The 25,790-nt window shown below is 40.0% G+C and overlaps 1 protein-coding gene across 21 annotated transcripts in view; it reads left to right on the top strand.

Annotated features, from left to right (window-relative positions):
- PDE4DIP (phosphodiesterase 4D interacting protein) overlaps positions 1-25,790 on the top strand; it is a 244,857-nt gene that overhangs the window by 179,426 nt on the left and 39,641 nt on the right. For 20 of the 21 annotated variants that reach the window (XR_001295452.2, XM_018045995.1, XM_018045991.1 and 17 more), the window contains 9 exons: positions 1,862-2,029; positions 2,200-2,281; positions 4,452-4,543; positions 6,183-6,299; positions 6,621-6,758; positions 7,606-7,718; positions 9,095-9,222; positions 19,725-19,813; positions 25,126-25,358. Coding sequence is in view for 20 of the 21 variants with exons in the window: in XM_018045995.1 (XP_017901484.1) it covers positions 1,862-2,029; positions 2,200-2,281; positions 4,452-4,543; positions 6,183-6,299; positions 6,621-6,758; positions 7,606-7,718; positions 9,095-9,222; positions 19,725-19,813; positions 25,126-25,358 (1,160 nt within the window). In the remaining variant the exon portion in view is untranslated. Of the gene's footprint in view, positions 1-1,861; positions 2,030-2,199; positions 2,282-4,451; positions 4,544-6,182; positions 6,300-6,620; positions 6,759-7,605; positions 7,719-9,094; positions 9,223-19,724; positions 19,814-20,093; positions 21,821-25,125; positions 25,359-25,790 lie in introns of those variants that run through there. The other variant, XM_005677779.3, reaches the window with a different exon arrangement.

Raw genomic sequence — 25,790 nt, forward strand, 5'->3', positions numbered from 1 at the left:
AACAATTATTGTAAATTATTTAAAAATTTAGCAGGAGACTAATGAGTCTTTGAGTTTTCTTTTTCACCCTTTTGTCTTATTACACTTAATATACACATATATGTTGTGTATGTGTTGGTAGTAAAATAATGGAATCTAAGAGATGCCTGAAATTACAAAAGATCTTCAGCTCAAGGAAGAGTAGTGATTGTATTCTTCTAGATGTGCTTCTTGAATTTTACATGCAGAACAATCCCTCAAATAGCTTTTGAAAAACATAGCCTCAAAAATCTGCATTTTTTACCAGCTTCCAGATGATGGTGATGCTGCTGGTCCGTGAACCACACTTGGAGGAGTGGTGCTAAAAGCAGCATTACTAGAAAAAGAGTCAAGCCAGTTAGATCATATGTCTGACACAAGATATCTTGTGTATTATTTACTCTGTTTCTTCCCATAATCTAACAGATTTTTATTAGGGCAAATTAATAAGGTACTGTTTCCTCTAAGATGGTTATGTCCAAATCCCTAAAGAGTCTGAATTTTCCATGCTAAAACTAGAAGGTTATTCTGTTATTTCTCTTAGAAGTTATGACGAGGGCTCAGCTTCTTATTTAAAATAGTAGTAATTCTCACCAGAGATAGTTGATGCTATATCTGACATATCTGTCATCTTACATTCTTAGTAATTTTAGTCTTAGTTTATTATTTCTGGATTTTCTGATTAAATGCAGACTTTCTATGTGGTGTGCATGCTAAGTTGCTTCAGTTGTGTCTGACTCTTTGTGACCCTGTTGACTATAGGCCACCAGGCTCCTCTGTCCATATGGATTCTCCAGGCTGGAACACCAGAGTGGGTTGCCATGCCCTCCTCCAGGGCATCTTCCCAACCCAGAGATCGAACCCATGTCTCTTATGTCTCCTGCATTGGCGGGCAGGTTCTTTATCAGTTTTTTCCTTATTGTGCCATCATGTGTCTTAGTAAACTATGGGATTTGAAATGAAATAAACTGGTGTGATTTTGAGGTCCAGATTCTCCTGGTCATGTGGTCTGATAAAAATGTTTCTGTGTGATTTGTTCAATATCTAGGTCTTGAGTGCCTATGTATTGAGTGCCTTCTATGGGCCAGACCCTGTTCTGGGAGCTTGGGATTCAGCACTGAATAAAACATCACAGTGCTTGCTCTTAAAAAACTTTCATCCAGTTGCAGGTGTTGGGGGAGAGAGAGACAATAATAGATATATTGATTACTGGTAAGTGCAATGTAAAAAAAGAATGTGGCAGGTCAGCAGAAATTGGGAGTAGAGATGAGCTTGCTGCATTTAGGTAGGAAATGCAGAAAAGGCCAGTCTGAAAAGTTGAAATTTGGCAAAGACCTTGATAAAGGAAATGGCAACCCATTCCAGTATTCTTTCCTGGAGAATTCCATGAATCAGAGGAGCCTGATGGGCTACAGTTCATGGAGTCACAAAGAGTCAGACACAACTGAGTGACTGACACTTTCCTAGACACTTTAAGGGAGCAAACCATGCAAATGACAAATGTTTGAGCAAAGACCATCCATGCCAAAGGCACATGTATCCCCAAGTGAAGAAAGACATCAGTTACCCAGTTCAATACATTACTAGCCTGGCATTTCTGGCAGAACCAATTTCAGATTAGTTTATCTATGATAGACATGTTGCGTTCTGTTTTTCTGGTATTCTGTGTATGAGAGACTTTCTTTCCACTGCTTGACTGTTTTTTCCTGTAAAATGAAAGTAAGGAAATGATTTCTTAGAGCCCCACTAACTTTTTTTTAAATGCTTTTAACAAATGACATCAGAACACAAATTTTGTTTTATTAGAGTCTCTCTCTCATGTTGTGTGTGATTTCCTTACTAGGCTGCTGCAGAAAAGATGGTACAAGCTCTAATGGAAAGAAATTCAGAATTACAGGCCCTGCGCCAATATTTAGGAGGGAAAGATTTCATGATGTCCCAAGCACCCCTGTCTAACCGACCAGCTGAAGTTACCTCCATCAGCCCCCATCTTGAAGAGCAAACTGGTCAAGTAAGAACTATAGACTTGTATAGATGTTTATGCCAGCTGCATTTTCTTTTTATATCTGAGGCATAAGTATGATACTTTTAATACCAAGTTGTGTGAGGATGTTCCAAGTCCTGTCATTGTGATCATGGTTTCTGTATCTTCCTAAATCCCCTGACTCTTCCAATTTTTAGGGTTCAGTGCATATACCCTCCAGAGATGAGAGCACTTCATTGACTGCCAAAAGGGATGCTACCGTACCCAGGTCCTCGTTAGGTAAGTATCAAATTTGATTTCAGTAAGGAATTTCTGTCTTTCCTTCTTGTAACACTCTGTTAGCAGATTTGGCCAAGACTCTCTTTCTCTTCCTACCTTAATGGAAAAAATAAGCTTGGATTCCACTGAAAGACTGAAGAGATGTCTATTCTAGGGAGAACTGACTTTACCTTACATTGAATTAAAGCTATTGTTCTGGCTATATGATTTGGCCCAAAGAAGCTGCATCCTAATTTTCCTTTTCAGATAGCTTTGCAGGGACTCAAGAATGCAGGAGGCAGTGTTTTCAAACCTGCCTGGCAGGACCATGGGGCTGATACCTTCTCCTGAGTATCTTTGAAGCAAGCTGAGGCTACTTACTGTACCTAGACATAAGCTACGTTACAGTATTAGGAAGAGTAGGCAGTGTACATTGAGTCATTTGCCAAGCTCTGCCCCATCCAAGAGGTGGTTTTAGGCCTTGAACTCCATAAAAGTAACTGAATTATATGTGAGGTGTAAGCAAAACTCAAAATGAATGCTTTAGATTAGTCTCAGAGACCAAAATATTAGGATCTGGAGAAGTGTTACAGAAACAGGGGCTCACCATGATTAGTGACTTGGTGACTATAGTGCTGATAGAGTGTTGTGGACTTGAAGAATTAACTTACAGTTTTTTAAATGATTTTCAGAATGTAAAAACTTTGTGTCTGTTTTATAGTATAGGGCATTGTGGAATTCATAGGTAAGCTGTGCAGGTAATCATTTTTTAGTGGGAAACTTTATTCTAGTCAAAGAGTAAAGATGCTGGATTTGTTTAATTTACTCCCTATTTACCTTTTTTAAAAAGCATCTTTCCCCAATTTATTTTGTAAATTTCAAACCTATATGAAAGTGGCAAAAATAGTACAGTGAATACCCATGTACATTTTTATTAAGATTCACCAACTGTTAAAATTTTGCCACTTTTGCATTATTTCTTGCATGTATGTGCTTGTACACACAGATGTAATGTTTTTTTCTGAACCATTTAAAAATTACAAAGATCATGTCACTTCATCCCTACATACTTCATTAAACAAGAGCAACCTCCTGGGTAACTGCAATTACCATGTTCAGTCAGTGTAGCATCTGCTGTGCAGTCTATTTTCAGAGTTTCCGTTGTCCCTGTAATACTCTTTGATAGCTGGTTGTTTTCTTCCCTCCCTACTGTCATGGTTCTTCAGTCTCCTTTAATCTAGAACCATTTTCTAGCCTCTTTTGTCTTTTTTTGGCATTAGCAGTTTTTTCAATTAAACTGTAGTTGATTTATAATGTTGTGTTTGTTCCCAGTGTACAGCAAAGTGATTCTGTTGTATACGTCTTTCTCCGATTCTTTTGCATTATGGTTTACTACAGGTTATTGAATACAGCTCCCTTTGCCATACAGTAGGACCTTGTTGTTTATCCATTCTGTATATAATAGTTTGCATCTGCTAGCCCCCCATTCCCAATCCAGCCCTCCACCATCCCCGCTTGGCAGCCACAAGTCTGTTCTCTGACACTGGCTGTTTAGTTTCATTCGTTTTGTTAGTATTCAGTTTTGGCTTTTTCTTCCTCATTATTGTTGAACTAACTTTACCCATCAATAATAAAACATTAAAATGGTTCAAAGCTCAAAAATATAGAAAAGTGTATTCAGAAGTCCCATCTACTTCTCTGTCCTTTCTCTCCTGTTTTCACTCATCCTCTGAAGGCAACTGGTTTCATTTCTGAGGTATCCTTCCTGTGTTTCTTTTTACAGAAGTAAGCAGATTAATCCTATGTGTATATGTAACATGCCTGTGTCCCCTTTTCCTAACATAAAACATACTCCGTAGATGTATTCTTTATTCTTTTCTAAACAGCTTGTTGTACTTAATATCTTAGAAATCACTCCATGTCAGTTCATAAAGATATTCCTCATTCTTTTTTAAAGCTATATATAGAACTTCATTGTGTGGATATACTATACATATTCAATTTTCTTTTTATAGGCTTATAAATGGATTGCAGTGTTTTGTTATTACAAATAATGCTGCAAAGAACATCCTGTGTATATATGTTTTGTTGTTATTGGATTGTATCTTAGAATAAATTTCTCAGAAATAAGGCAGCACAGATCGTATTATGTTGATACTGGTTGTAAGCAGCACTATCTATTCATCTTTAGGAGACTTGGATACAGTTGCGGGGCTGGAAAAAGAACTGAGTAATGCCAAAGAGGAACTTGAGCTCATGGCTAAAAAAGAGAGAGAAAGTCGGGTGAGTTTTCTAGTTAAGTCTAATTTCTAAGTTCCTATTTTTTTCCTCAAAAGAGTTTTAAGTATTCAAGAGGGAGAGAACATATGTGTACCTATGGCTGATTCATGTTGATGTATTACAGAAACCAACACAACATTGTAAAGCAATCATCCTCCAATTAAAGGTAAATAAATTTTTTAAAAAACTTTTTAAAAAAAGGAAAGAGTAAAATTCTCCAAGTATAATATCTGGGTCCAAATCCAAGTTGAGCCTTTTTTCTTTCTAGAGAAAAGTAGAAATTGCTTTATATTACATTATCTCACCAAGATGCTCTTGTTTTTAATAAATGAGGATTATTAAAACTTTTTAAGTGCTGAAAGAACACAGTTTTCTTTACCCATGTCTAACTGGAATAAAATAATTATAGAGGACTTGTGAAAAAAATGAAGTGCTATATAATTGTTGCTTATAATTATGACAGATCCATGAAATTAGTTTTAGAAACATAGAACAAGAGACATTCAAGAAAGATCCATAATGTTTATTGAGAACTTGCTGTATGTTATGCACTGCACTGGGCATTTAAATTCGCACTAATACTTACAACTCTGCAAAGTAGGTTAATGTTGGCCCTATTTTATAGAAGAAGAAGCTGAAACACTGTTTTAAAAGATGAGGGAGAGGAATTGTTATGTGACTATAAAATACTAAAGCTACGATTTAAGCTCAGGTCTTCTGTGACTCAGCATGCTTCCTCAGAAGTCCTTTCCTGGAGCAGATAATTTTTCCTATCCATATGCTCTATTTCTAGTGACAGTTTTCATCATTTTCTTAGAAGAGGCCTCTTAGCCTTACAGAATCCCTTCCCCTTCTGCCTCCCTATACAACTAATTGTTTGTCCAACTTGGATGAAGAGAGAGGAAGCTTTAGGGCCACAGTATAGGGTTACAGGCTAAAACTAAAAACCTTTATGTCACCTTGGCCTCTACTGTAGAAGATCAGACAGTGTCATGGGTCCCTAAACTAAGTTTACTTGGCCAGTCTGTATAGCTCCTCAGTTTTTGTTCCACCTCTTTCCCATAGTTAGATCTATAATATAAAACCTGTGTTCATATTTGTGGTGAAATTATCTTATTGTATTTCTTTTCATTACCATATCTCTCCTTACAAACAGAATCATGTTATATGACTCAAGTTTTGAGGATGTGAAATTGTGTGGCATTTTAAAAATACGAGTTTAAAAAAATCCCCTAGTTTCCCTCCTTTTCCAAAATTTCTGTTCTACCCTAGCCATTATGTTGTTCCTGTTTCTCTCACATACTCAGTTAAGACTGATGTTACTGCACTTCCCTGAGATCCCACATGCCATGCAGTACAGCCAAAAAAAAATTAAAAAAACAAACCAATCTGCTATGTTTTGTAGTGCTAAAAAAGTAGAGGACATCATTAAAACTACATTACAACTTCCTAGGAAACGTCCTTTGATATCACACGGTGTGGTTTATGGATCTGATCCAGTAGCTCACTCTTCATGTTCTAGTTTTCATTTGCACTGTTGGTTGATAATAGATATGGAAAAGCATCTGCTTCAATGTCAAAATGTAACCATGACACCCACTGTTTCCTCTGCCCACTGACTTCAGGGTTTCCTTCTCCACAGATGGAACTCTCCGCGCTCCAGTCCATGGTGGCTGTGCAGGAGCAAGAGCTGCAGGTTCAGGCTGCTGACATGGAGTCCCTGACCAGGACCATACAGATTAAGGAAGACCTCATAAAGGTCGTTCAAAGCTTTTGAAAGACCTTTGGAAATGATTACAGCTCAGAATACCTTCCCCTTCAAACAGCACTTGAATTCATTGAGTCCCTGTGGTGGCTCTCATCTTCTAGGTCCAGGGCTCGTTTGAGCCTCTTGGTGTTCCCAGATTCTCTCTGACTGATACCAGAGTGGCTCAGATTTCATGAAGAAGTTATTGTTACTATCATGGCTTATTAATATCCCACTTAATGCATAGTAGATTATTTCAAGAGCATTTGTTCCTCTGCTGAATAGCATTTTTTTTTTCATTACTATTTTTATTACTAGTTTTTTGCCTTTTAGGACCTGCAGATGCAGCTGGTTGATCCTGAAGACATCCCGGCTATGGAACGGCTGACCCAGGAAGTCTTGCTTCTTCGGGAAAAAGTTGCTTCAGTAGAATCACAAGGACAGGAAACGTCCGGAAACCGAAGACAACAAGTAAGCTATTGGAGTACAGGCCTTATTTTTACTGCAAAATAAACAGTGAACAAGATGTCAATTACTTACGATGGTGGCTGTTGCTAGAATTTCATCAAGAATCTGTGCTCCCAAGTTCCCCACCATGTCCAGTAGCAGCCACAGGTGCTGTTTTCTAGCACGTGTGGTTCCATTGTAACTGCTGCCTCAGATCTGACCTTTCTTGAATGCCAAACTTGTTATTAATCGAAAGACCGGTTTACCTGTACTTCTCCGTGTCTCTGTTACCATGTCTATAGACACTACTCATCTCATTCCAAACTGGCTTCAACTCTACCAGTTCCCTTAAACAGATTGCCGGTCATGCATTATCACAGGTTGTCTTCTTTAGAGCACTTTACTGTAGCTCACAGTGACACCTGTCTGTGACTGATGGATGTCTGTTCCCCAACTAGATAGTAGGTTTATCCTTAGAACCTGGCACAGAGAAGGGGCCCAGTAAATATTTACTCAGTGGACGAAGAGCACTTGTGAGTCCTGCTGTCTGTGTCCCTCTTGCCCTGTCCTTGCTTTGTCTCCCAATCCTCCCTCTTAGCCCGTCTCCTGTTTCTGGCTTTGTTTTCTTGTTTCTTCTTCTTCCCATAGTTGAATTCTGCCTTATAGAGTTTTAGAGATAAAAAACTTTATGACAAATATGACATTGACTTGAAAACTGTAGCGTACTATATAGAAAGGATGAGTCAGTAATGAGATAGTGAGCTGCTTGAGTCATAGTCCATGCTGATTCGTTCTTTTGATCTCTTTCTCAGAATTAACTGTGGCTTCGTGTTTCTGTTTGCGTGTTGCTTCACTTCTTTTTTACCCTCAGTTGCTGCTGATGCTCGAAGGACTGGTAGATGAGCGGAGTCGGCTTAATGAGGCCTTACAGGCAGAGAGACAGCTCTACAGCAGTCTGGTGAAGTTCCATGCCCATCCAGAGAGGTGAGAGAGTGACTGCATTGTTTTTCCTTTTATTCCTCATTACATGAAGATACCTACAGCTTACAAAGTGGGAAGAAAAAGAAAGTGGACCATTACTGGGGTCCAATTTGTCATTTGTTTTGTGGATTCCTCTGAGCCTCAATGTCTGAATTAAGTCAGGAATGCTGCCTGTTTCGTGTAGTTGTTGCAAAGATCAAATGAGAATACATTTCAGGTGTCTCAATTTGTTCCTTGCATGTAGTAAGAACTTGTATATTTCTTTCATTTGTCTGCTCCTTGTCCTATTAAAGGCTGCTTCATTATATTATAATAATAAGAGAAAGACTATAATGGGCCCTGATATTCACTGAATGTCACTGAGGAAAATGTATTTGTTGTTATGGCTACTATTACTGCAGGATTACCAATAGCCATCATGATGAATATGTTTTCCTGTACCTCTTAATTTTTGGTCATATATGTTACTATCTTTCTGGTACATTTTCTGTTCTCTTTATTTTTTTTCTTGTTTTGCCTTCCCTCCTAGCCCCTTTCTTTCTTTCCTAATTTTTATTTTTGTTACTATTCAGCTTTCTCTAATGTATTGCTGAGTTAAATTTGTTTTCTTTCTCTTTCAAGAAAATGAAGGCAGAGGAAGGGTATGATAGGACCAGTTGTGTTACTTGTTAAGGAATCTCTGACTCTCTGTGAACTGGATTCCTTCTCAGAGTACTGTGAAGTTTGGTTAACAAATGACAAAACATGTACCTTCAGTAGCAACCAACCCTACTTGGCTCAATATGAATTCAGTTTACAGTTAGTTTTCCCTGGGTTTTGGTTTTTCAGAAACTAACGCATTCAGTTAGAAAATGAAATTTCTCCTAGTAGCCTTGTAGTGGTGTTAGCTAAATATTAGGAACTATAATTTTATGTCGGGTTGGCCCAGAATCTTGGATAAAGGGACAAACTTTACAGAAAGCAGACCTTGCTAGTCTACCGGCAGTGAACACAGGTGCCACAACAAAGACCACATTCATTAATTGTATTCTAGAGACACAGTAACATGTGTCTCCTAGAGTCTCATAGCTCAGACTGGCACTGTTGGCTCTTTGGAAGCATCTGTGGACTTCTTATGGGCTTCCCTGGTAGCTCAGTGGCAAAGAATCTGCCTACAATGCAGGGGACACAGGTTTGATCCCTGGGTCGGGAAGATCCCCTGGAGGAGGAAATGGCAACCCCCTCCAGTATTCTTGCCTGGAAAATCCCATGGACAGAAGAGCCTGGGGGGCTATAGTCTATGCGGTCACAAAAGACTCGGACACGACTAAACAACAAGAATGGACTCATTACATTGATGGCTAATTCATTTTCCTTCTGTGTGTGGCATGTTTAATCAGCTCTGAGAGAGACCGAACTCTGCAGGTGGAACTAGAAGGGGCCCAGGTGATCCGCAATCGGCTAGAAGAAGTTCTCGGAAGAAGCCTGGAGCGCTTAAGCAGGCTGGAGACCCTGGCCGCCATTGGAGGTGGGGAACTGGAAAGTGTGCGAGTTCATCACGAGCATGGCTTCTGAGCACTGGCGGGTCAGACTGCAGCCCAGGATGGAGACCCTTGTGTGCACTAACCAGAGAGCCCTGTCTGAACTAAACGGTGACTTACTAATGATAGAACTGGTACAAGTAGCCTCACCTGCAAAGTGAAACTCATTTTAGTCTACCTGTATTTCACTGTTCGTAACTGTCTCTAAGTTGAATGGTGGAGGTTACAAGGTATATTTGCACACTATAAATCATTCCATTTTAGCTTCCTCACCCCCGCCCCTCCTTCTTTTCCCTCATCCCTTCTCTGGGCCAATAAAGTTTATTCCTCCCCCACTTTCACAATCCATTTCATATATTCCATATCATGTCATAAATGCATGTGTGTGTATTTTTTTGCCATTCAATCAACTCCTGCTCTTTGAGTGAGAGCAATGTTTTAATCAAAGGTTCAAGATGCGAGAGAGAGAATGAGAGTCTGTAGAATGACTCTGCAGAAATGGTATAATCCTTAGAACGTAATTAAAGCTAAGACTTGCAGCAGTAGACTGAAAGTATTGGGAAGGCCAAGTTAAAGAGCAGAGGCAAAGACTGTTAAAACATTTATAGTAAACCTTTACCTCTAATATTGTTTCAGAGTTGATTATTGAATGACGGTGAAAAGAGAGTAGATGCAGATTAAATTACATTAATTTTTTTTTCTTTAAACCAAGCGTATAATATTTAGTCAGAACATAACTTTAAGAAAGCTCCCAGGTCTGTCAGGGTGAGAATTCTCCACATAAAATGCCGATTTCAAATGTAATGTCCCCTTTCAAGTTCAGTATTTCACCAAATAACTCATTATGGTCAGAATAGCTTACTACTTGTATTTTTTTCTTTTGGTAGTGGCACTAGTTGGAGTACTATATTTTTCACTTTTTCATGCTTTTGCATTTCTCCATGTTAAAGCAACTAATAGGCATCCGGCTTTGATGTGTTTGAATAGTTTAGAAAGAAATGTCACACATCTTTCTAGGCTTTGGTCATGTCTCAGTGTTTTGTTATCCCAACATGATGGAAGTAAGAAAGGGGGCCCTTTAGATTATACTTCTGGTATCTTAAATATCAATGTAATTGATATCTTAAATATCAATAAAAAAATAACAGTAACCAAGATTACTTTGGAGCTTTGCAAGCTTGTGAGATTTGTTATTTCTGCTGGATATAATTTTCCCAGCTTAGAAGCTGAGGTTTCAGATTTTAAACATGGAATTTGGAACTAGGGATTGGGGCTCTTTAGCACCGTAAATGTAACTGAGTATCCTTTCTAAACTAGGCGGAGCACAATGGTTTTTCTTTTTTCCCCTCCCATTTTTTTACATGACATTTTACTTCTTTCACATTCATGTGCTGACGTGGCTTGTTTACATTCAAAATTCTGTCCAAGTTTCTGTAACCTCAGCAACACCTGTAACAGAGCATCACTCTGACGTGGACAGGGAAGAAAATATTTTCCTGGAGGAACACCCTGGAATTCTCTGATTAAGTAATTTGCAAAGGATTGGTAGCCATAAGCTTCCTCTTAAATAGAAAGCTTCCCAGCTTTAATGGGCTTGCTTTGAGGGGAAAAGGCATCATTTAATAAAGGAATTAGGAAGTACAAGCTGAATCATCCATTTTTTTCTTAGTCTTCCAATTTTTAGTGACCCTTTCCTGCACAAAGCTTTTTGTAACATTCTAGAAGTAAAGAAACAGATAATCAAGCTGTAGAAATATCAACCCACCAAAGACTAGCCTGTCATATGATTACAAGGCATGTAGGAAATGTCTTTTCTTATTTTTACTAATAGCCCAGTGGTACTAAGTTTCCTGTTAAGATTCAACCATGGCTGATATTTGGCTTCTAATGGCTCATAGAGATTACAGTAATTTAGGTAAGCTACTACTTCCATGTCTGTCATCCTACAAAAGTAGGCATTTCCCTTGTTATCTTGACCAGTTGCTAAATGTTAGAAATGTTAAGGTAGTGGAATGAATAATGAGAAACCCAACTTCCTACCAAAACATTAACAAAATACATAGATTAGGGGGAGAAAGTAAGTGAACTCTAGTCCTGATTTGGATCCTGAAAAGATGGAGTAACTTGTTCTGTAGTTACTTACCTTTGATATTGGTCCTTAGGAAACATTTTAGAAAGTTAAGGGATTTAGTGGCCCGGAAATTAGAAGTTTGATCTTGATACCATAGATGTGACTAAAATCTGGTTCTTTCTTGTCTATATAGTTGGAATAAGGCTTGTGAACAGTGCTAACTGGAGAGAGTTTGCCAGTCTAACAATTTTGTGTGATAATTTGGCATCTTATTAGAGAATATGGTTCTAATGAATTTTGCTCTGTATCCCGCAGATAGTTGATGCTTTGGCCCCTTCATCCATATACTTGTGTTTAGCATGCTATACTAAGATTCCACTCCCTCCTTAGGAGTGCAGACCTTTTCTTTTACTGAATTGTTCTACCTTTGCCAGGCGTTTTTCAATATTACAATAACTTTAGATAAAGCCTTGTGTGCTTATAGAACCTTGTGTTTGAAGGGGAAAAAAAGGTGAAAGAAAATGAGAGTTAAATTCTCACTCAGACTATGCTTAATTGGAAACATAGAAGTTAAATTCAGAAAAATCTGTATTGATAGATTTGGCCTTTTACATATTTCCTTTCTGGTTGTTATGGTTGTAAGAGGTCAGGGTAATTGAAGTCTATAGAAACTAAAGAATTGAAAAGGACCTCCAAGATTTATATAATGAGTGAAATGGAAGTCCTTTTGATAGATATTTCCTTTAAAGTCTTTTTTATTACAGGATTAAACTGTATCATTGAAGTCTGATCATTGATAATACCTAGTATAAATCAGTGTTTTCTGGTGTTCTCTTTTTAACTATTTAGTCAAGTTACAGTAACTTTTTTGAAAAGGCCTGATGGGACTGTTTTAATATTGTCAGCCTTTAACTCTTATCCTTAACCCCTCCCGCCCCCTCCCACACCCACTTCTCTTCATTCATTTGTGGACAGCAGCAGTGTCTTCATTTCTTCTGCTTCCTCATTTGTATTTTTAAAAGATTTGTCTTTGTCGTTATGTGCAGTCAGAGATCTGTGAAAGATCAAGGAAACCTTGACCTGAATAGGACAGTAGATCCAAGCCATGAGTTTCCTGAGGAGGCTGTTTAGTTTCTTCTACTTGCACTGTTTATACCTAAATGACCGCAGTGGCAGATTTCTGTAAAAGGCCTATCACTTTTATGCTTGCTTACACTTCTAATCCAGTGTCTGGTTGAGAAGTTTGGTTAGTAGCTTCAAAACAGTTCAAGAAAATTGGTTTCAGTTCTCTCTGCTTCAGTCATCTTCTTCTGCTCTCTGCTTCAGTTAGATCTAGAATCCTCTGATTAGGACAAGGGGAAACAGATCAGATTACACCCCAAATTGCTCCTGTCATTGAGGAATAAGTGACCTACCTAAAATCACTTCCCTTTGGAGTGTAAGCCCTAGAGGAAACAGTTATTTAATACCTTTGCTTTCTTTGAGCTAGTATTAGAAAACTCTGGTTCCTGTTGATATGATCAAGTTATTGTTTTCTGACTTATTGGTCATTTTCTTTCTTTCTTTTTTTTGAAGTCACAAAATCTTCACATCCCTGAAAAACTCAAGTTGCTTCTTCAGCTAGGGTCTCACTAGTAATTCTGCAGGTTTGCAGCCAATGTGCAGGGATATGTGACAAACTTCCTAGAGAGCAGGGAAGGGATATAGTGACTCACACACTTTTAAAGTCCATTTTCCATCCTGCCTTGTAGAAACGGTACTAGAGGTGTGATAAATGAAATTAGCTTTGTTTTTCAGATACTAATATCCTGTGAGACACAAACATTTAGAAAATTTTCTCTCATTTCCCTTTGAGGTGAAGCTCAGAGAGCTTTTATTCTTCTGCCTTTTGTATTGCAGAATCATTTGTACTGCATAGCTGGGAATATGGAGCTCATATAAGGCAGCCCAATAAGAAAAACAGAAGGAATGAGTCCACAGGCCAGGAAAGCAGAATAATTTCTGTGGGGTGATAGTTTCTGTGTATTAAAGCATTTTGGAATATGGTTTTAAGCCACCTCGTCACTAGGCATTTGGAGTAATTAACTTTGTTAAGTCATTTTTATTACAATGAAAAGACAATCATATAGATTGTAAGTAGTGTGAATATTGACAGAAGGTAAGTCCTCAACTTCCTCCCATGTCATCACTGAGCCAGGATAAATTTCCCAAATAAAATACCAGTGTTTGTAATTTGCTTCCAACAAAGGATGGGAAGTGGAAGAGAGACATAAAACTGTAGCACTAACAATACTAATTTTATCAGATTTCAAATAAGAGTAATTAAACTTCTAAAGTGACATACTAATTCTTTTTGCATTACTTTCCCTTTTTGTTATTTAAAGTCAAATTCCAGAAATAAAAATCTTTATCATACGGTTTTCTTCTTGCTAAAGCTGGAAGGATAAAATAAAAAGTTCAGCAACATCAGAAAATGTTTGATCTAAAATAATAATGAAGAGTATGGTGGTTAAGTACATGAACCAAATCGACTTCCTTGTTCCTTTTGAGAACTCATGATTGTCTGGCAAATGCATGTAGGTTTGTGTTTAGTGCATAACATGAATAGACAGTGCTTCCTTTTGCAATTTCAAAATAATCGCTTTGAAATACCCCTCTCAGTCTGTAAATTTTAGAGGCATGTGTATATACAAGTGTGTTTTATAAACCATGAATTTGTCTGTTTCCACCAAGTATGATCAATTTGATAATAAAATCAGGCTTACTTTTTACCACTTAAAGTTTTGATCTTAGGGCTGTTGAGAAAAAGTGATTCATAACAATTTAGATGAAGAAGGAAGTAACATGTTACATCCATTAACTTGGCACTAGACCCTTTTAGGCCTATTGACCCACTGAAAAAAGCTGTAAGTTTTCATTTCTTCATGGCACTGTGTTGTGTTAAACTGTGTTAACATTTGTGCTAGCATGGAGCATGTCCTTTTTTATATATAAGTGTTAGAATTTCAGCTATTTTAGTTGAAACACAAAATTGTTACTTATCCAATAAAAGTATCAAAGGCCAAACAGTAATTATTTGGTTTCATTCTTAAAAGATTAATGAGAAAAGTAGAGAAAGCTCTTTATCTTTTTTTTCCCCTTATAGGAGAACCAGTCTATTGATGATTGTACTAAAACTCCAAGTTAAATAAGGCTCTGAAATGAGTGAATGCCTTTGTATTTAACTAGAGGAAGGAAGCAGAAGAAACCTGAATTTTTTTACTCTCAAGGAAATGAGAAGCACTAAACTTCCCCTAGAAATGTGAAATGGATTACTTTACCTTAAAAAAAACCCTTCCTGCTCTGCTTGCTGAAGGAGAGTAGTGGAAAGTGGGATGAAAATTTGAGGAGCCTGTTGTTATGAGCTATCTGGGAGATAGTGAAAGACAGGGAAGCCTAGCATGCTACAGCTCATGGGGTCTCAAAGAGTCGGACACAGCTGAACAGTTGTTACGGTAGGTGGTGCTGTCCCTGTGTATGTTCTGGAAAAGCCTGTTTCTTGTGTTCTTTGAGGAACAAAGAGATCATAGAAGGAAGAATTCCTTGACACTACAGAATTTTAAGTCACTGAAAACAGTTGCTTTCTGAATTACAAGCTTGTAAGCTGGAAGGGTACCTAAGAGATACTGTGATTTAAAGACAAAGATACACCATAAAGGAACTTGACTGCAGACAAGTCCCGCCCCCCCCACCCCCCACCCCCCCCCCCGCCTCCAGCTACTTTGGTTCCAATATTAGAATGTCTAGTTAAAGAATTTTATTTCTCAGGAGAAGCTTATGGAAGACTCCATGAAATCTTAGTTTTCTTATGGTTCTAGAAGGGAATGGATGCAGGTAAAATTGCAGTTTGATAGGAGACCTTTTTTCTTTGATCCTCTCATGTAGGATCATAATATTTAAGTCATCAGTAGTTGGTTCATGAGGTGAACAGGTGAAAGTTCTTATCATGGTAGAGTGCCTAAGAGTGAGAGGGAGGTGGGCCCAGAGGACATAAAGAGCCTGGCACTGAGGGAAAAACAGCCAGGCACTTGTTACTGCAAACTTGTTCATGCTATAAAGTTTAGCTCTTTAAATCACATTTCAAAATTAGTCAGCTACGATTCCTGTGTTCCGAGTAACTTTATGGGAAAATTTTACTCCTTTTCTGTTGGTTGCATATAAATGGCTTAAAAAGAAAACAAGAATGACCATAGAGTAGAATTTGGAGAAAGTGGTCTTGTTGCAGCCCAGTTGGGGCTCATAACTGAAGAATTAAAATAACACTTCATGACTTTCCCTCAAGGCTTATTTGTGCATGATGGAGTTTTAAGGAGTTATCATTTAATGATGATTAATCCTGTTTGTTAAAACACCTATTCAAGAGTTCATCTTAATCTACTGATGTGTGTTTTTTTCAACTGTCCTGCAAAGTAGGAAGACCTTAAGAGTGTTACTTCAAACCTCCATCGTGAGCAGTGAAGAGGCAGACTTAAGATCACCCCCTGAAAACACTGTTGTTGTTTAGTCACTCAGTTCTGTCTGACTCTTGTGACCCCATGGACTGTAGCCCACCAGACTCCTCTGTCCATGGGAGTTCCCAGGCAAGAATACCTGGGAGTGGAGTGGGTTGCCATTTCCTCCTCCAGATCTTCCTGACCCAGGGATCAAACCTGTGTCTCCTGCATTGGCAGGCGGATTCTTTACCACTGAGTTCTGCTGAGTACATTTAGGTTCTATGGCCTTTTTCAACTCTCTGCTTTCTAGTGCATAAACCAGTTTGCCAATAATATTGTAAAATAGTAATAATAAGGAATATACTGAGTATATGCCAAGCACTGTTTCAAGCACTTCAAAGGCACCAAACCCTTTGTAGCTGAAAAGTGTATGGAGTGGATATTACTATTAACCCTAAGAAGTGAGGGAACTAAGTTATGAAAAGGATTTGTCTAAAGTCACATAACTAATGATGCAAGCAGAAATCTAACCTAGACAATCTGGCTCTAGAGTCCATGTTCTCAAGAATTAGGCCATCCTCAACTTAAAAAGCACAAAAGTAAGACTTTTTGCCTCTGTGATAAAAAAGACCTTATATTTCCATGCCACTTAAATTTTGCCCAAAGCTTTTAAAGTATTGTATTTTAGAAGTTTATTTCTATGTACTTTATAGAGTCAGACAGTTGATAGAAAACAATGCTTCAAGAGAGGGAAGTTTTGGTAGCACCTCCTTATGTGTGATTCAGAGCCTTGAAACTTGGGAGAACCACAACTTGAGAACTGTTATTGAAGCCTCAAATAAAAGTTTTTAATAAAATTTCCAGTCTAACATGTCAAACTTACCATGGAGATCGAGAGGCAAGTTAAATTTGAATGAACAGATTCTTAGCTTTCAGTAGTTCTAAAGGTGGCAGACCATTTTATTTCATATTTATCAAACATTAGCAATATCTTCCTCAATATAAAGTATAGTACCTTTAAATTAGAAATGTATAGTTCTGAGGATAGTGTTTTGTTGCTTTGTAAAAACTTAGAAAGGGTATTCTCCACCAAAGAGAAGTTCTTACTGCCATTTAAAAAACCAGGAATGGTAACAGCAGAGGCTTGTCTACTGTAAACTTACAGGTAGGACTTTGTGTGGGATAACTTATTTCAATATTTTCTATGTATATTTTTTTTAAATTTACCCCTCAAACAAACACATTCAAAAAAGCTTTTTGCATTCAAATTGGTAAAGGCTAAGCTACCCTTCAAGCTGCCCTGAAGGAATTACCGCAGACTGCTGCTCCTGAGAAAATGAGTAAGGAAAACAAAACCCCTATGCAGTAGAGTGTCAGGATGAAATGGGCATTTTTGCTTCATCTCCATTTAACTCTTGATGAAGTCAAAATCATGGTATCCTGTCCCAGAGTGAATTAAAGAGAGAACATTATTAATAGAAGGTCAGGTGTGGCATCAGAAAGGTGACAAAGGTAAGTGGAGGGCAGAAAGGGTTAGACAGAAGCCTTCAAGGCCAGTGCCAATCACCCTTTCTAATCTCCACTTACCTTGCTTCTGGAAGCCTGTACAGGAATCATCGCAGGATGTGAGCCCAGTGTGGTATGGTGGGGGTGAGGATCCTGACCTCATAGAGCTGAACTTTCTTCAACCACAGGATTATTATTTTCAACACTCAGAAGGGAAACAATATGAAAAGTGTGTTTTTTAAGTCTGTCACTGAGTGGAACAATTCATTTTCTTTGCAGAAAAAGAAAAAAGAAGGTTCTGATCTCTATTGTTCAGGGAATAGTGAACAACAATAGTGTTGTTCAAAGTGAGCATAATACAACATGGTTGTCCTCAAGTGAATTAGCATCCTGGGTTCAATGAGTTCCCAAAGCAGCCACATCTTAGGAAATATGTTCAGTCACCTCTACACAACCAGTGTCCTAAATGAGATGGTTCTGGGGCTGGTTTAAAAGTAAGTATTGGAAATCTCTATTGTACAACAGTCTGCCACAGAGCTCTAAAGATGCCGAGTGGTAAAGGTGTCTTCTTGTGAGTAGGGCTTTATTGAATAGGGCATTGCCTTGGTCCAAAGTTAACACAACATTCACGGTAAAGATCAGCAAATGAGTCATAAAATTAACCTGTTAGGACAACATGCTTTTAGTACTTTTTCATGAGATTGGCCGGGTCCATTGCAAGTACCCTGGCATAACCTTGCAGATGCCAAGAGATGGAGTGTAGGTGTTAGCTGGCCCTGCTCATCTTACCTGTAGAGGGTAGTGAATGCTCATTATTTATGCAGAGCCTTTCATTCATGGTGTGTGAGCTCAGGAGCAGGTTCTCTGCTCTTGGAGGAGGAGACAAAAATCTGATTTGTCACCAGAAGGAACAGTGAATGGTCTCTGCCTGAAAGTCTAGAGACTTGCCATCTTGGCATGGCTCTTATACAGGGCTAGCTATAGCTATGTAACTGTGGTCAAGCTGCCTAATCTCTGAGGCTCAGGTTACCCAGTGGCCAGAAGAAGAGTTGTAACAGGTTGGTTTCTGAGGCCAGGATCAGAACTGGATCTCAGGGTTCTCTAACCTGTGCAGGTTCTGTAAGACCCAAGGAGTATCAATGATACATTTTCTCTGGTGTCCAGATGAATTAACCATTATAAATTCCTACATTTTCAGAAGAAATCAGTAATGTGGGCAATAGGTCTTAATCTAAAATTTGATGAACAGTCTTATTTTTACAGATGTGGAGAAGAAGGAACACCCTATATTTGTGCTGTCTGAAATGGCAGCCATCAGCCATGTGTGTGATTATTTGAATTACATTTAAAAAGATAGACATAACATTGGGACTGTTATAAGAAAAACGCTTCATGAAAATTCTTTTAAGCAGTATCTATAGTTTCAGATACAAAATTATGAATAGTGGTTCTTTGTATTGCTACTAATTTTCTCAGTGCCAGCCAGAATTTCTTCAAAAGGCTTAGATATAACAGGATAATATTTTTAAAAAGAATATTTTATTTTTAGATGTTTGAAAAAAAAAATCATTTCCTCGGGCTCAGTAGCCACGTGTGACTAGTGTCTACTGAACAGCAGAGGCATAAAATTGCAAAAACTTCTGGTGGTCAGCACTGCCCTAGACATACATCTAGACCATGAACTGCAGCTACTTGTCCCTTGGTGTGGGGCATAGATGTTTGTGTCCCAGGGAGACTGTGTTCATTTTTTGTGAGTGAATAAGTGGATTAAATTCCTTTTAGACAAAATGGTGCAAGAAACCCTTCAGGCTCAGGATGTTGGCATTGGACAAGGGTTTGAGGGAGATGGAGGGAGGGGAGCTAAGAGGAAGGGGTGAAGAAACAGCTGACCAATTCTCGGCCCCGGAGCTGGACTAGACCTCAGCTGCTGTAGGACGCAAGACCCTTGCAGGAAGGTTCCTCATTGAGATAATCACCCCACTTGCGGCTGATCCCAACAAGGGAAATGTGGGAGGAGCAGGGCTGCCCTGATCCCAAGGAAATCGGGGACCCTCTCCGCACTCAGTGGTGGGAAAAAGTTGTCACACTGGGTCCATGTCACAGTAGGGAAAATTATTACATAGTGGCAGGAAGGAAATAATTCAGGGTTTCTGGAAATAAGTGAGAGGGGTAACCACTTAGTCCAGCAGTCTAATAGCTGTGCAGTTGAAACCAGCTTACCTTTTTAGGTTTAAGCTGGAGTGTTAGTAACAAAGTATCAGTGATGAATGACTTTTCTACACTGTTGGTGTTGCCTTCCCTGTCGGCCCTGCTGGCAAGGGGGCCACTCTGTGGGGAAAGGAAGAAATCAGAGGTGGATGGCAAAATGAGTGTAATCTAAGCTGCTGTCTGGAAGGCACCTGCGAAGGCAGTCACCTTTCTCTTCTGGACCCACTTCTAGGTACAGCTGCAGGGGACGACACGGAGGATGCGAGCACGGAGTTCACCGACAGTATCGAGGAGGAGGCTGCACACAACAGCCACCAGCAAGTAAGTCCGAGCTAGGTCCTGGGGTCCTGGGGTGGAGGGCTCAGAGTCCTTCGGGGACTGGTGGTCTCCTGCAGCCGTTGTGGGCCTGGCATGAGAAGCCCTCTTTGTGTATAAACCACTGCCCTGTCTTCTTCCTGCTCTCCCCAAGCTTCCCAGCTGCTTTTCCAACCACCATTCTCACTCCATTTTTCTTTCCAATCCACCCTTTTTGCTCCTTGTGTCTCGTGCTCCTGCTCCCTGCCCCTTCCTGCCCTCCTTTGCCCCTATGTACCATCTATAGCTATAGCTTCAGAAGAATTTTTGCTCACAACAAAACCATGGACTCTTAACCATCTTGGGCTTTTGTAACCAAAATACATCCCAGAAGACAGTTACCAAAGGGCCACCTGGGGAGGTGGCAGGCCTGGCCCCTGCTTCAGGAGAGTGCTCTCTGAGGAACTGCAAGAGGACTGGAATGCCTCCAAAACCAGGCTCATCCTGGGGAAGTCTCACTACATAAAAGAGAACTTTGTTGGGCACCTGACTGCTCAAGTGGTGATGAGTCAGTGACCAGCAGATGACACTTCAAGAGCAAGCCCTGGTCAGACCTCAGAACCCAAGGCTGGTACCTTTCAGCCGTGGTACCCAAGGCTGAAACATTGTTCTCATTGACCAGCAGTGAAGGTGTAACCAGCATTTTCTTGAGTTCAAGGGTAGAATGTCCTGGACCTCAGTCTCCGAGAGTGATCCCATAGCATCCACTGGAACGCCTCTGTGTCTTCACCTTGCCCAGGGACATTTGGCAATCCCGTGTCCTAAAGGGACTGGGTGTGTAGATTTTTTTCAGGAGCAAGTGGATCATTGGTATCTGTCGTTCTGCAGAAGCAGCTGGGCGTTTCCAGGGATAGCTTCCTTGGAGCAGTTGGAAAACTATGGGGGAAATGAGTCTGCCTCTTCATCTCCTGCACGAGAAAAAGACGAGGCATGTCTAATAATCCTACAGAAAGACCACGTGAGCAGTACCCAAACCTCACAGGATTGGGCACAGTCTTTGACTCTTGAGGACATAAGCAGTTGTCTGAAACACCTCCCATTCTCAACACAGTTTCTCTACCTTCTACCAAGACCCCCTTTGTGTTGCTCTAGACACACCTGGCCCTAACTTCTCCCTTGAGTTCCTGCATGAGCTCCACTTCTCTTTTTGCTTGGACAGCTGAGTCCTCCTAACCAATGCTTGTACCTTTAATTATGTGCTCTGTTGCCCCTCTGGGCCAATCCCTCGCCTCACCTCTCACTCCCTGATTGCACTGAGGACCTTGGGTGGAAGAGAAGGGTCTGCAGGATGTGAAAATATCCACTCTCACATGGAGCTTGACTGGGATGTCAGCTGTCAAGCTGACACTGATGGTTACTAACTTCAGAATATATGAACAGGAGCCACAGATATGGAAAGAGCCAGATGTGGTCCAAACTATGCGTGATAGTAGGAGTTCTCCACTCTGATTCTCAGTTATAGGCAGACTGGTTTATGAAGTCACTTCTTCCTCAACCTTCTTTTTCCTATAGCTGAGTGTGGAGAAATGATCAGACTACATTTTGAGGTCAGTCCAACCCTGGAATAAATTGTTCCACTGGGGCATTTGCACTTCCCTTGCAGTGTCTTCCCTATCCCTTGGCATGTGTTCAGTTGCTTCAGTCGTGTCCAGCTCTTTGCAACCCCATGGACTGTAGCCTTCCAGGTTCCTCTGTCCCTGGGATTCTCCAGGCAAGAATACTGGACTGGATTGCCATTTCCTTCTCCAATCACTTGGCATAGGAGATACTTAATAAATTAGACAAGTATTTATCTGTTGGATGAAAGAATATCTTGGGTAAGCAGTGTTTTCCTTTGCATCTCCTTTCCTTGAAAGTCAGTCTTCAGTTCTGGGAAGGAGGTATGTGAAATCATTGTAAACTTACAGCAACTTTTCTGAGGGTTGTGGGCGTGGTTCTCCTGCTACCAGTTAAATAAAGCTTGTTTTGTCGTGACTGTCTTGTGTCCAGATTCTCAAAAATGTATCTGCTTGTCTTCAGGGAACTGGTCCCTTAAGGTTGTGCTCTGAGCTTCTCCTAGTTGTGTCCTTGGGAGTAGACCTTATTCTCAACACCAAGCTCCCTTCCTGCCCTCAGGCATACACACACTTCCCCTTATAAACATATCCACCCAATTTTATGTTCCTTTTAAGGCAAGAACCAACTTTTGGCCAAAGCATATTGCTCCATCTTTATTTTTGGACTCACCCTCCTCAGGAAGTTTCAGGTCTGGCCATAATGGTAATTTTCCCCATCTCTTACACAATTCCATTCTTAATCAAATGTAAGATCTATAATACCTAGGAAATTCCTGTGAAAGAAACTAATCATCGTTGTCTTTCTTCATTTGAACTTTTGCAATAGAGAAAATTAATCAACAGTCACAAATGCAAAGGAGAGGAAGGCAGTGATGATCTTGAAAAAAGGTCATTTTTAATACCTTAATGCTGTCTGAGAACTGAATACACTGTGGGAGGTATGGAGCAATAGGGCTAAAACAAAGCCATTCTATTCAAATAAGAGATCAGGTTTGCACACTGAATTCTGTGGGGCAAATGGAAAACCAGCACACCAAAAAGTTGAATTATAAAATGGAAACAATAGAACAGAAAAATTAGGAAATGTGAAAAACAACAACAGCAACAATAATTTATGCGATGTAACTAACAAGGGAACTAAAGGATCCGTACCACTGCTGCATACACGGACACCCTGGGGTTTTGCTTGAGGAAAAACAATAGAAGCTTTTCATAGATGATAAAGAAAAAAATAATTAAAATGCTAATCCCGAATCACTTTTCATGCATTTACATTTAAAATTTAAAGACAAAGCAGCCAAAGTAAACTCCCTTGGACATTGAAATCTGAAAAGTCAGATTAGCCTGGGAACAAATCAGATCTCTGTTTTCTCATTTAAAAGTAAGAAATCAGACCAGATAAACCATATGGTCCATTCTGGTATTAACATTCCATGGGTCTTATTTTCCATTTTTAAAGAAAGCCAGTGTATTTAAGTCAATAAAAGATAACATACATCCAGAAGGCACTTAAAAAATAGAGGGCATCATTAAAATTAGACATCATTTTTAAGCAGAAGGAACCCTTAAGTTTTCCCTGGAGTAGGAAATGGCAACCCGCTCCAGTATTCTTGCCTGGAAAATTTCATCAAGAGAGAATCCCTGTCTTTGGGGCCCCAAAGAGTCAAACACAACTGAGCAACTGAGCACCCTTTATTAACAGCAAAGAATAACTGTGTCCATATTGAAGGCTGATCGCAGTGTTTATTTTAGGTAAGTTAGTTGCAAAGAGTTTATGTAGAAAGATAATGTCACATAATTTAAATGAAAGGTTAGGTCATAAGCTTTCAGAAGTGGTTTTATCCAGTCCTCCTCCTTCATTTTGTCCCAAGTGCTTCATGGCACGTTCAGGGATGGCCGCCAGTCTAAGCCTGGCAGCAGAGCCATAGAGACATTCTCAGGAGCCTCCCAGATCTCAGGCTTACAGCTGCAGGTGGGATTGGTGCTGGGAAATGAGCACACGTGGGCAGCTTCTCCTTTCTTCGCCGAGAGGGCAGAACCTGCACGTCTCTTCACAACCTCCACTGCTGTGCTACTAAACACTTTACACATACACGCCATGAATCAACCCCACCACGCACCTGAAGCCTAGATTTTAGCATGCTGTTACGAGGTCCAAAGCAACAGTCAGTGGCTTTGAGACAAGCCAAGCAGATCTATTAATCACTGATTCATTTAAGCTCCTCTGAGCCCTGTTTTGTTCAATATATTCCTGATCTAATTGAAGGAATCAAGTATATAATTAATTCTACAAGTCGTTCCTAAACAAGTGGCCACTACATGATTTATGGAGATGCACATAAATATTTTGATAATGTTGATGATTGTTAGTGGTTTTTTGTAGCCAGAATGAATTTGTGACAGGTACAAGTCACTATATTTATAGAGATAAAACATGACCCAGAAATAGCTGTGTAGAGACGTGGAAAATTGGGAGGTCAAAATCAACTTTAAGCAAAACCCCAAAATGCTGCCGCTGAAAGGAAAAACAAGCCATCATGACATTGGGATATAAGATTAATATTTGACAGGCAGGAAATTCATGTACTAAAGTGATTGGTCATACACTAAGTAGATTATCATACTCAGGTTTTGGTTTCTTTAAAGAGCATGATGAAAAAGCTGGAGAGGCGCCTAAGACACATAGTAAAAAAGTTTAAAAGTTAAAAAATTGTTATTTGAGGAAAAAACCATACAGTCTGCTTTTATTAAAATTTTAAGGAGTAATATCTTCAAAAACCAAAGGTGATGGGAAATTGTTTCTGCTTGTTTTCTTCTCACTTGCTTAGATCTGTAGAGAGAGTTTGGCTGGCAATATCAGCACAGAGTGTTAGCCAACAGGGAAGGTGGTTGCTAGACAGGTGGCCTCATTTTCTTTAATTTTTTAAAAAAAATTTATTCAACTTTCTGTTTTATATTGGAGTAACAATTAACAATTGTTGTAACAACAGCCTCCCAATTAACAATGTTGTAATAGTTTCAGGTGGACAGCAGAAGGACTCAGTCATACATATACATGGATCCATTCTCCCCCAAACCCTCCTCCTATCCCATCCCATCCCATCTAGGTGGCTTCAACTTTAACTTCTCACCAACTATAGACTGTGGTTCTCCTGCTGCCAATGAAATTAGTTTCTTTGTCTTACCTGTAACTCCACCCACACCCTATTTCTCTGGTTATGACTCCTAAGTGCCCGGATCCTTCCTCATCATCATCCTTGTCAGAGTCTGAGTTACAGGCCTGGCCTCAGGCTCTGAGCTGTGGTATCTTAGCCATGATCTTTGCAATCAAGGACTCGAGTGTTGTGGAACTGATGAAGCTTTTTGTCTCTTGAGAAGGCTCCCAAGGAACTCTGTCCCCCCAGAAAGAGAAGAATCAAGAGGATCCACACTCTCCAGTCCTCTTTAAACCTCATCTGTTTGCATTTGTTTTCAGTTTGTTGTGTGCTTGTGGTTTTTCCTCACCCACCTGTGCAATTTCTTCCTGTGGCCCATGGCAAAAATTCTCCCTGCTTGTGCGGTGCGTCCTCTCACCCCAACCAGTCTCCAGGGACCCTATGGTTGGGAAAGTTCTAGGAGGGAGGTCTACCTTTTTTGGTCCCTTTAAAGGCTGCCTTTGTGCTCTGATGTTCCTCAGAGATCCTCTTAGTGAACTAACTTCTTTAAACCATGGTTTTCTTTCAGCTCATCAAGGTGGCGTTGGAGAAAAGCCGGGCAGCTGTGGAGACCCAGAATGTCTCTCTTGCTCCTCCTTCCCTGACAGGAGGGGACAGTAACAGGGGTCTTCAGGAGGAAATGCTTCACCTGAGGGCTGAAATTCACCGGCACTTAGAGGAGAAGAGGAAAGCTGAGGGGGAACTGAAGGAGCTAAAGGCTCAAATCGAGGAAGCAGGATTCTCCTCTGTGGCCCACATCAGGTAGGACGTGCCCCAGAGAAGAGGAGCCTGCCGATTGAGAGGCTGCTGTAGCCCAGGGACCACACTGCTGCAGCCAAGGAATTCGTGCCACCATGGGGCTTCTTGGTCCACATCCCAGGCTCCATGCATGCACGGTTCTACAGATTCTTAGAAAAGCTGATAATACTAGATAATACGTGTGTGTGTGTGTGTGTGTGTGTGTGTGCTCCACGTCCGACTCTGTGATGCTATGGACTGCAGCCCACCAGGCTCCTCTGTCCGTGGGATTTCCCAGGCAAGAATACTGGAGTGAGGGCCATTTCCTCCTCCAGGAGGTCTTCCCGACCCAGGGATCAAACCCATGTCTCTTGCATCTCCTGCATTGGCAGGTGGATTCTTTACCACTGAGCCACCTGGGAAGCCCTGAATAATGGTGATTATCAATAATTACCA

This window comes from Capra hircus, chromosome 3 (genome assembly GCF_001704415.2).
Source record: "Capra hircus breed San Clemente chromosome 3, ASM170441v1, whole genome shotgun sequence".
Lineage (NCBI taxonomy): Eukaryota > Metazoa > Chordata > Mammalia > Artiodactyla > Bovidae > Capra > Capra hircus.